General features: G+C 37.8%; 1 protein-coding gene across 2 annotated transcripts in view; it reads right to left on the minus strand.

Moving 5' to 3' along the window:
- LOC136820556 (ephrin type-A receptor 4-B-like) overlaps positions 1-9,650 on the minus strand; it is a 22,111-nt gene extending 12,461 nt beyond the window's left edge. For both annotated transcript variants that reach the window (XM_067076753.1, XM_067076746.1), the window contains exons 1-9: positions 9,466-9,650; positions 8,628-8,704; positions 7,759-7,878; positions 6,334-6,523; positions 5,431-5,560; positions 3,574-3,764; positions 2,681-2,848; positions 557-874; positions 117-206 (exon numbers count right to left, since the gene is read on the minus strand). In XM_067076753.1, coding sequence (XP_066932854.1) covers positions 117-206; positions 557-874; positions 2,681-2,848; positions 3,574-3,764; positions 5,431-5,560; positions 6,334-6,523; positions 7,759-7,878; positions 8,628-8,704; positions 9,466-9,529 — 1,348 coding nt within the window. In that variant the 5' untranslated portion in view covers positions 9,530-9,650. The remainder of the gene's footprint in view (positions 1-116; positions 207-556; positions 875-2,680; positions 2,849-3,573; positions 3,765-5,430; positions 5,561-6,333; positions 6,524-7,758; positions 7,879-8,627; positions 8,705-9,465) is intronic.
- Between the last annotated feature and the right edge of the window lie 2,246 nt (positions 9,651-11,896).

Here is an 11,896-nt window from a genome sequence, read left to right on the forward strand (position 1 = left end):
AACTACTGTTCCCAGCCGGTTCTAGACCCTATAAATCGCTTCAGCACCATGTAAATATGCTAATTAGAGCCAATTTCTTTTATGTTCAAAACGTTTTGAAATGGACGATATCAAACCTTTAGCACCAGTGGAAAAAGGTCTGTGCCAGCGAACCACCAAGAAACGACCATTCATCTCCAGCAACAAATTTCGAGCAGCAGTTGGCGCTAAAACAAAGGAAATATACACGTGTATATATCCACGCACGTGCTTTGAAATCATAACAATCTAAGGTCCTGAATAGCTGGAAGCACAGAAAAATTGAAAAAGCCCCAAATGAATTAATCCTGATACGTAAGCCTTAAGACAAAAAAACTAAAAAATCAATTTCGCGAATCAATCAAAATCAATCAAAAAGCCTTACGAGTACGTCAATCTTTTTAAAAGTTCAAAACCTGATCTTAAAAATCTTGCCTGTATTTATTTTCGCTAGGCAGCAATCTCACCTAATCTCGCGAGTTTATTTTTGCGAAAAAAGCAAAAAATTCATGAAAACGTGAAATGAAATCTCACTTACTTCCTTCGAGAGTTCGGATCGTTTTCTCTTGACAATCTCCCTTCTCTGCATTGCTCAAGGAAACATCATTTCTAGAGCACACCTCAAATGTGTATTCCACATATGGCATTAAGTCCGTGATGACGTAATCCAAGCTCAAAGTCGAAAATGTTTCGAGTGGTTTCCCATTTAGGGTTAGGCAAGGTTTGTTTTCTCGAGGTAAACATCTGATCGAGTAATTAATTGGTCTATCACCGGTAAAGGAAGGTTTTCCCCAGGAAAAGAATATGGTTTCGTTGCTGGCTTGATTCGCTACATCACGTGGTTGACTTGGGTATGCTGAAAGAGAAAAAGGAGCGATGGTGTTCTGGTTCAAAAGTGTCAGCGACAGAAGTTCCGGTGTCACAGAAGGATTTATCTCAAATAAACTACAATCGTTGCCAATACATTATGGCACCTTTCCGGTAACGTCAAACTTAGATACAGTGCAATAACCTCCCCCTCCCCTCCGAACAATGTTGGTGAGAAAGAAATATTGCTTGGCCGGTCCTTTAGCTCGCCCCGACAACATTGTTTAAGGGGGGAGAGGGGGAGGGAACTCATTTTTGTGCTTTGTGCCATAGGTTTTGTCAATTATTGTAGTAAATGAAGACTCTCTTGAGTTGCTATTTCTCAGCAAATCTTCGCCATCTTCCCTTTGGTTTAAAACGCCTCCCCTTTATAAGCTATGATAAAATTATTTGAAAAACCGTTTGGCCATCCAGGGATAGGCAAATTTTTGATATTATGCCCCTAATAGAGTGAAGAATTGACAAAAAAATTTGCCCTTCGAATCTCCTGCAGTTTTCGAGTGAATCAATTTTTAGTAACGATTTTTATTAACGGTTTTTTTTGAAGTCTGAAAATCAAATATCTGAGGCTACCAACAGGTTCAGAAAAGTTGATAATAAAATGGGGTTATTTGTTAAGTTTCGACCACCTGGTGCCGAGAAATGGGATTTTTAAGGCGAAAAATCGACGTTTTGGGCGTTTTCCGATGACGTCAGCATTTTTCTGGGAGCATTTTCAGAAAAAATCATTCCCACAGCTGGATAGCCCTGAATTGTTAGTATCCGAAAATGGTATGGTTTGTTAACTTTCGATGTCTAGATCTCGAGATATTTTGGTTTAAATATTGAAAATTATCGATTTTTTCTGCTGAGTCAGCAGTTTTTTCAGCATATTTCAGATATTTACCCACCTTACAAATGAAATATCTCAAGATCAGAACATCGAAAGTTGTGGGAATGATTATTTCTTAAAATGCTCCCAGAAAAATGCTGACGTCATCGGAAAACGCCCAAAACGTCGATTTTTCTGTTGGCGGCCTCAGATATTTGATTTTCAGACTTCGAAAAAACCGTTAGTAAAGGGGGGACCCTTGATAAGTTCTATCGATTAACTAAAAATCGATTCACTCGAAAACTGCAGGAGATTCGAAGGGCAAATTTTTTTTGTCAATTATACACCCTATTAGGAGCATAATATAAAAAATTTGCCCTGATCTAAGGGGTGCCCTACGAAAACCATTTTAAAAGCCTTTTCTGAATCTCGGACGCTGGTCTAAATGGTCAAAATGTTGAGCTGCATAAAAGCCCTGACCTATCTTGGCGAATAAAAATTCTAAGGGTTTTCCATACAGGGTGGTCGGTTTGGATCACAGATTTCTGTAAATCCCGAAAGGCTAGATGTCGTGCTTTAAGCTCTTCCAAGCAAATAAAAGTGAAGATCAGCCAAAGCACGACATCTAGCTCTTCAGGCTTTACAAATCTACGGTTTGGATACGCTGAAACTTTCAAAACTAAAATCAGTGATAACAATCTCGCTTTTATATACAGTTGACGCTCTCTACTTCAATGTCCTTCTTTTCTATTTGTTCGCCATTATTCGATACTATTGAATGTCACCGTCTACAAAAACTCTCATAAACAACGCTTTACTATTTGATACGCTCCCTTATTCGATGAAAATTCAAATCCTGTTGAAAATCAAATTAAAGTTCATTCACTATAAATTTACATTTTTTGCTACAATGTAGAACCATGTCAGGGTAATTGAAGTAATTTCTTTGGGAATGGTTTCCACTATCAGTCTTGGCAATCTTACCGTAGCATGGCTTTTCACTGCGACCTTTCTCATGTTGAAACCGGTGATAACGTATAGGGGTCTGTTTACACTGACAAAAAATCCTCCCTGGAAGTACATCAGTGTTCTGTCCACACTTGGAACATTTTGGAGATGTGATGGATTTTCTAAAGTAGCCGCCTCTGCATTCTAAAAGACAAACCGTACATCTATACAGCTGGCAAAGAACGTTGTTTCAACGTCCATCTAATGTTTATATTATAACGTCTATATAACGTTAGATTAACGTTGAAACAATGTTTTGTGCCAGCTGTCTATAAACCCAAATCCCGGGAAGAAAAATACATATACAGTTGGTTCTTGCTCATTCGAACTCGAAAGGGGAATCTTATTTTTTCGAACTACAGAGAGTTAAGAAGGTTTCTCCTTGACGGGGACTGGAAACAAGTTCGAATTTTAGGAAGATTCGAGTAATAGAAGTTCGAATAAGCGAAATTCTACTGTAATTGACTCTCCCCGATTTGGTATTCAGATATCGAGTATTTTCTTCGAATCCAGCTAGAAAAAGAGTCGAATTACAGAGACTATTCTTTACCACTTTCTAGCTAGGGATGGACAATGTTTTAGATTACACAAATTGTAGTAATTCCCTCTAAATCTTGTAGCCACAAACGATTTGAAAGCGCTCTAACTTAGGTTGGTAGGGTGAGCTTTAACCCTGAGTTTTAAGACTTAAGACCTTAGAAAATGAAGATAAAAAAATCAAGTATGGTCCATTAGGGCTCAGAATATAGCCTGGAAGTCTATAAAGCCCTCCCAAATTGAAATATTCGATCACAATTTACAAATAGTCCAAGAGCGACTTTTTTGAGGAAATAACCAAATTTCTCAATATATTTTGACGCAGATTGTACCTTGACATTTATTCAAAACATCTTCATATCCTGCACTGCAAATACATGAGCCAAAGAAACTGGCTTTCGCCTGGTGATCACAAAACCTCAGCAAATGGTCTTGTGGGTTGTCAAGAATAGCATTCTCAATACATTCTCCTTTGGTTTCTATCCTTCTATCTTCGTGTTGTGATGCAGGGATGTTTGGATATCTAGACAAAAAGAAACAAAGTGCGGTAAGTCGGTTTAATATTGATTAACCTTTTTCATAAATAAAATAAAGTCTACAATACGCCTTTTCGGCCGTAGCCGCCAACTACCGAGCGGGTATTTTTTGTCCGTTTTACCACCCTAAAACCGTCCCAATCTTTTTTCGCACCTATAGTCAATAGAAAAAAGGTGTAAAAAAAGGATTGGATCGAAGCACGCGCCTGACCGCGCGACTACGGTCGAAAAGGTGTCTACACTGCATTTTCCCGTCTACACAGGGAAAGCGGGTCATAGCTCCCTCTATTTTTAGCAGATTAATCTTCTTGATAGACAATTTTTTTCTCAGAGCATGGCCCCGTCACCGGGGGGGGGGGGGGGGTGGGGGGCCATGGCCTCCCCAATATTTTGCTAAGTAATTGTTTTTTTTACTTCAAAAAATCTTATATATACCGTTTAGAAGGGTGAAATAAGGGTAAAAAGTCGAAAATTTTCTTCGTCGTCCAACCATGGTGGGCGACATATTTTTTTGGCCCCCTCAATTCGATTCGCACGCCGGGGGCCATGCAGAGTCTTAGTCCCCTCACTTCAATCGTCTCATCGAGGCCAATGCTGTATTGGCCGAAGATTGCACCAGCATGGAACACCGTGTAGCAAATGTAAGTAAGTGAATAGTTCTTTATTTCTTGATCCGTCGCTTGGAATTTATCGAATTTTCTTAAAAGTATTTTGTGATTCTATTTATTTCACCGTAGTCCATCAGGAAAGATAATTTTGAGTGAGGGAATTTTTCAAAAATGAACAAAACGAAGATTTATCTAAAATATTTATATTTACACATTCTTTCTTTTCAAGCTTTCAAGATTTCTGATTTCAAATTTGTACTTTTTCAATATAAAGTGAAGACAAAACAAGAAGCCCAGAGGGCATGAAGGCCCAGCGAATAAAAGTATGAACTGAACAAGACTTGAGTAGCAGAGGGGATTTGAACCTGGAGTCGCTAATACAAGCCATAGACGCCTTAGACCATTCGGCTATCTCTTATTTACAAAAATAAGAAATAATTCATAATATTTAAATCTTATATACAGAGATGTTTTTTTCCTAACACGTGAACAACTGAACTGTTCACATGATAGAGAAATGTAAAAACAACTTTTTTTTAAAAGAACATCTTCCTAAAGAGAAGAAGGTTTGTCACGGTTTGTTACATTGTTTTTCTTAAAACACACTACATCTGTTATGTTCTTATAGTTTTAATAGTTAATTGTATTTTCTCCTTTTATGTTTTTAACCAATAAAGACGATTTCAATTGTTTTTTATTCTGTCAATCATGTTTTAACAGCCAATCAAATCCTTCACAATCTGAATTAGCCTGTGCTTGAAAACGCCATATATGAAAACGCGTATCGCCTAGTAAATTGTTACACACTGACACCGGGCAGAATGCTAATGAAAGGCCCAGTACGCTAAAGCTAGCTGGGCCAAAAAGCTGTAATTCTTGATAGAATTCGAATGGAATGGTCGTTTCGCGTTGTTGAAAAGAAGATAAGGAGTGGAATATTATAGAATTGTACAGAGTGTAAAAATGAAGATGAAAAGGAAGAAGAAGAAAAGTACAACTTATTGCAGATTTTCCGAAACGAAAAAAAAACAAAAGCAGATTTTACCTAGCAAGACGTTGTACAGTTTCAGGGCAATGATCATACAAGACCACTAATTCAGTGATGTTGAACGTCTTCAGAACGTCCCCAAAGGATATAATTTGGACGTTGATTCTCACAAATGGTACACCAGGTTCTATAGATGAGTTGAGATGTTACATTTTAGCCATTCTATTGGTTAGAAATGACGTCAGACCAACAATTTTAGCAAAACTCTAAGAAGGCTTTGCAGACTATAAAACGTGAACTATGAAAACACTGAAAATAGGAATATTTTAAGAACATTTTTAGGTTTAAAACCCAAAAAGTTAAGAACATACCCGACAGCTCTAAAGATTTGTATTAAAAATACTGTCTTTATGTCTGTATGTCTGTGTGGTTATGTTGTTTTCTTAAATCACATTTCATCAACTCCCAGTGGTTTTTGTAACTTGAATATTTTGGTGATTTTTTTTCAAAATGTGGCCCTTGTCAAGTACTCCTATATCCAGACGGTGTCAATCGAACAACTTCGAACAAAAATCGCAATCGAACCAATTGAACGTAATCGCACGCGATCGAATAATTGCGATTCGATTGTCGAACGTAATCGAATCTCAATCGAACGGCCGATTCCTGGGTAATATTCCATTGCGATTCGATTGCGTTCGACAATCGAATTGCAATTATTTGATTGCGTTCAATTGCGTTCAATTGATTCGGTGTTCGATTCGTCTGGCTATATTCTACTTCACTGGAGTCAACGTTATGAAAAATTTATAAAAAAATTCGAATCAACTAAATATGTTTAAAATTATAAATTAAAAGAAAGACAGTTAACAATACCGTAGATTCTCTAACTTTAACGCGTGGCAATAAATAATTATTTTGAAAAACAGAGTACGCGTTAAATTAGAAAATTAACAATACCTGTGTTGTAGAGATACCCTGACTCAAACTCGTGGTTTGTAAAATTGTGTTGGAGGTCTTGCGGTTGATTTCGAATACCATTTAGAGATTCTTTTGTTGAACCCAACATGATGGATATTTGTGCGCATGCGTGTACATTTGGGCATAGATCACGCGTGCGCACCGGCACACCATTGCTTAGTATTGTTAACTGAAAACAAAGAAAAGATGAGATAATAGGTATTTTTCTTAAATTGTTCTGAGTGCGACGACTGCCTCGGTTTGAATCATTGCCAAGGTGATTACAGCGGAGATTCCATAACTTGAGACACCCCTTTTTTCATAGACCCAATGGGATTTTACTAGCCAGGGGGGTAAACAAAAACCGACCAAAACTCGATGGGGATTGGTATTCCCACGTTTTTTATGGCTGGGGGTTTAAGTTCCATTGTTTTCGAGCTAGAAAATTTGGTGGGGATGGAAATATTTTGCGTTGAGGATTTGCTTATCTGATTATTTTCAGCGGGGACAAAAATTAGAGCAGAATTTTCCACTGGGAACAATATTTTGGCCAATTCTTCTGGTGGGAAGGATTTTCAGTGGGTCTGTAAGAAGGGGTGTCTCGAAAGCTGACGAGAACACTAAAATTTGTTCAAGTTTAGCAAATTTCGAGTTATGGAGTAAGGTTATAAAGGCATTTACTGAAGAGACCATAAAACTTGTCCAAGTTAAGGAGACATTTGAGTTGTAGAGGTTCGAGTTAAAGAGATTCTACTGTATAACCCTTGAGCCTTCAAGTTCTACTTTTATAAATTTCGTTTAAACTACTATGGGAATCAACTACTATAGCATTAGTATGAAATTGTGGTCAGGAGGTCAGGGTTAGGGTTTGATTCCCACTCGGTGCTGCGAATCACTTGGCAAGTGAATGTAACTTCTCCTGGGCATGCCATGTGATGGGAAGTGGGTAGACACAAACTCAAGAAGCCTGTCTGTGGCCGTGCAATGTATGTAATCGATTCGACAATACAAAATGGAAGAGGTGAGAGTGTTCTGGCCTTGTTCCTCAGTATTCAATGGCAAATTACGCACTTGATCTAAAACCTGGACAAGATATATTCTGTAAAATAAAAGGCCAGTCTATCAGCTAAGTAAGGGTCAATTTACACCATGTTCAGACGTTACGGTTCCGTATCGTTCCGAAACGAAACGGTTCCGAAACAAATGTGAGCGTCAAAATTCAAAACGTCAAAAAAGAAGACGTTACAAAGCAAAACAGATTGAAACGACTTCGCTCCACTTTTTCATCGGAACGAAACTGCTCCGTTTTCTTGCTCCGAAACGTTCCGAAACCAATATGAACACACCCAATCCGTAACGAAAATCATACCGGAGCGAAACGGAGCACTAACGTGTGAACATGGTCTAGAAGGAACAAAGACCAACCTTGACAAAGAATTTCCAGGCCGGCCGAATATCAATGATGGGAGAAATAGCTCGAACACCTTCATATTCTGTTTGGTTGATGGCTACATCTAATTGGTCCGTTGACTCGTGCCCAAACTCCTAAATGGAACAAAATGAAACAAAAAAAACAAAGACCAGAATAGAGACCAGAAATAAAACAGTTTTTATCCATAGATTTATCGTTTAGATAGACTCGTGCCAAAACTCCTAATGCAAAAAAAAACAAACATAAAGCGTAAAAATTAAAAAGCAAAATTAAAGCGTAAATTCACAAAATTTCAAGCAAAATATTGCAGTTGTTAGCACGACGTCAAAAAGTGCGCAATTGTTCTCTGGGAATAGTCTAGGAATAGGATGTTAATTTGGCCTTCTTGATAGAGCAAATAGATATTCTACATCGTTTTGTGGAAGCTAAGGTTTCTTTCATTCAATCTTTGAGGAAAAATATTTTTAAAAGTTTGTTTTCAGATATGCTAAAGAATCGATGATAGGCTAATTTGAAGATATCCCTTGCTATCAAATGGGCGTTTCCAGAAATGGCCCGTGCCCCCCCCCATGTTGAGGATATCGGATATCCAGGGGGTTAACGATTTTTGTTCAAAAGTGGATATCCAGGTGGTTAAATATCTACAGGGGAGCGGATATTCAGGGGATAAAGTGTCTTTTCAAGTAAAAATGCGATATCCAGGGGTAAGAATCTTTATAAGAGAGGATATCAAGGGGTTTGAGCATATTTTTAAGAGTGAATATCCTCAACAGTGGGGGTAAAATGTTTTCCTGGAAAAGCCCAATGCATGATGGTGTGAATGTTATGGACGATAGATGAACGTTGAAACGACGTCACTTACCTCAAGAGTATAACCTTGATGTGCGTGATATAAGGTCCAGTTTTGAAATCCTACTTTACTGGCTTCATACAGTGCACCTAAAAAATAAATAATGGATTTTTTAGTATAAATAAGTAAAGTTTGTATTTGCGACCGCAATTGAGGACGACCTTAAAAGACTCCCTTTACACAAGCTATCTGTCGGAAGGTAGAGGTGCGTCACTCCTTTCCCCAACCTCGTTCCCTGCGCATTATCAGCTTTTTTCTCTCCACTCTGACGTCCATCAGTAACGTAAATAAAGCCTGGAATACATGGGGACGAGGTTGGCCTTACCCCTGATCCGTCTTTTTAGTTGCTGAGCATCAAGCAGAGAGATATAAAGTACCATTGCTGTAATCTTTGATATGACCTGGCTAGGTGTTGAACCTGCAACCTTATGCACTTTAACCAGATGCACTACCTTCGCGCTACGGTCGCTTTTGTATTGTAATTTGAAAATAACACATTGAGGCCCAGCCTTCAAAGTTCAAACTCAACACTATTTAACTACCTAGACGAAAAATCAGACACAAGGAGCTTAAAGCCTTTCGTGACTGTAGAAGAAACACTGAGTGGCGAACTATATAACGTAAACAGTTACTACTGTAATGTACTTTCCTTAGAAGGTAGAATAGCCCACTAACCCATAGAAAATCCAGGCAAATACTCAACCGGTCTCACAGCATCATTCACTTAAATCCTTATCAAGAGAATTGTCAAAATGTACGCCATTGTGAATTATACGGGGTGAAGGCAAACCCGCCTGTTCACGCTCAGCCGCCAGCCCACGCCCACGTGTTGATAAAATACTATACTTACTTCTTTCAGCATGTACAAAAGCAAAATATGAAATCACAAGAAACTGTCTGAAGATTATGAACATGTCCGAGCCTTCTGAATGTCGCTTCAACGTTCATTTAACGTCTTATTTACGTTATAGACTGACGTCAGTTAGATGTCGTTATGAGGTTACTGCCAGCCAGCTGTGAATAACAAAACTAAGAACACTCAGACTCAGACATGACCCAGCTGGCACACAACGTTGTTTCAACGTCCACCTAATGTTCACAACGTTCATATAACGTTAGATGAACGTTGAAACAACGTTGCTTGCCAGCTGGGGAAGCCACTCATTTCGTTATCAAAACGCCTGAGCGCTTGGTAATATCCATCGCCAGATTTCGCAAAATATGCTTCGTGAAAACGCAACAAAGCAAGCGCTAGATTCAATCCGTCATTTAAAAAATGGCGCAATTCTTAAAGCTTCATTTTTGCATGCTTGAGAAGAATCGAAGATTCCTCTTTTCCGGCTTTAAACTCATTGTCTGACTTCAATTATGAAATAAAACTGTTTCTCTACTAGTTGTAAGGTTATGTATGGTTTCTTCAAGGATAAAAACAAAACCAGAAACGAGAAAGAATATCATTAACCAAATTTGAGAAAAAATGAAACAGCAGGCATCAGCCTACATATAAAATTAGTATACAATTAAGAAATTACATAAAACATATCATTAACATTTAGCAAGTTATGCAAATTTAACTGACAGTTCAAAGAAAAAAATTACCGATATTTTTTTGAAATTGTTCACTTAAATTATTGTTCCCCCAAAAAAACTTCAAATTAATCAAATGGAAAATTGTACCTACAGTATTCCTAAATTCTAACGCACTCGTTGTAAAGGTAATTGCGAGCACACAAGTGCAGCTTTTGTAAATTTGCCAAAATAACAGTCTCTATTGTCTTCAATATTCTTAAAAAAACCGGTTCTTATAAAAGACAATACAGCAATTAACAAGTTTTTAACAATAGTGCTTAATGGTGGACCATTAATAAATTAACGACCCGTTTATTAACCCTTAATTACTGTTACTAAACAAGGCGACTAGTTGATACTCCCGACTTCGACATTCTTTAAATTGAGCCTCCGTAGATCGATATTCGCTTTATCATGAAATTTTCCAACTTAATCCAACAAATACAGTCAATGGGAGTATACCCAAAGGCTTAGAGCCCGGAGAAAAAATGGACCCTACGTATGACTCATTTCTGTGAAAATTTTGCCGAAATTTGCGAAAAAAGTGACCCTGATGGGATTGAAATTTTCTTAACATTTTCCACTTTCTCTTCTTTGCCAATTTTTTTCCTGATTTGTCCAATTTGCTGTCTTTTGCGACCCTACCTGAGACTCATGCAATTGGAAAGAGTACCCTGACCAGCAGTGCAGCCCCTGTACCCCTTTTCGCCAAAGGACCCCTCCCCACCGGGGCTGGAGTTGAATCTCTCATGCAGGATTGGGAAGTAATACTTATCGTCTAAAATTATGAAAATGAAAAGTGTAAAACGCGAAACAAGAAAATGCTAGATTTTAAGGTTTCAATTGTTCTTGGTTTGAATGGGTTTTTGGTGTGAATTATCAGTTCACTTTGTGGCCCGCTATAGTGTAACAAACAGCTTTAATTTCAGGATCATATCGACAAAAGAATTTATTCAGCATAATTTTGCAAGGCTAGATTTAGTGGCCCGTTAGTGGCTTTGGTAGAACGCGAAACTGAATCTTGGTAAAATTCAAACCAAGTGATGCTATAGGATTCACAAGTCTGAGAGATGGAAGTAAAATAATTTTGTGCTTGGAATTCTTGCTGGGAAAGCAAAAGTCGCGTACCTAGACATGCAAGCTTCGTAGCGAGTGCACAAAAAAAGCAAATCGACTTTAGTTTCCAGGCTTGATAGACCTTTCATAAATCATGTTGCGAACATCACTTGCCTCGTTGTGAAATCATCTCTATGGTGATCAACTTCCAGCGAGTTTTATTAAAATTACTTTCTACTCATAAAAAAATCAATGTCTGAGCTCACATTAGTTATTGTTATTGTTTGAATACGGGGCAAGTGATATTTGCGACGTAATTTATGAAACGGTAAGTTTGTTTTTTGTAAAATCAACAAAATCAACAAATATAGATACAAAAATTTCGAGCTTTAATACAATAATTTACGGTTAGTGATGGCTGTACCGAGAAGTATTGCCAGAGGTCAAGTAACGACCGAGCTTGCGAGGACTGAGGGCAATATTCCGTACAGACTTCGCAAAAAAGAAACCGATTAACAAATAAAGATTTTAAGAATCTATATAAATATAATTTATAGAAAATATCTTATACACAGATTTTCAAAAGATTAGCATGGTTAAATTTAGTTTACCATTCAACCTACTTACGCCTTTGTCTTTTTCATATTCCGTGTTTC

The sequence above is a fragment of the Clytia hemisphaerica genome, unplaced genomic scaffold (assembly GCF_902728285.1).
Source record: "Clytia hemisphaerica strain Z4C2 unplaced genomic scaffold, Clytia hemisphaerica genome assembly, whole genome shotgun sequence".
Classification (NCBI taxonomy): Eukaryota; Metazoa; Cnidaria; class Hydrozoa; order Leptothecata; family Clytiidae; genus Clytia; species Clytia hemisphaerica.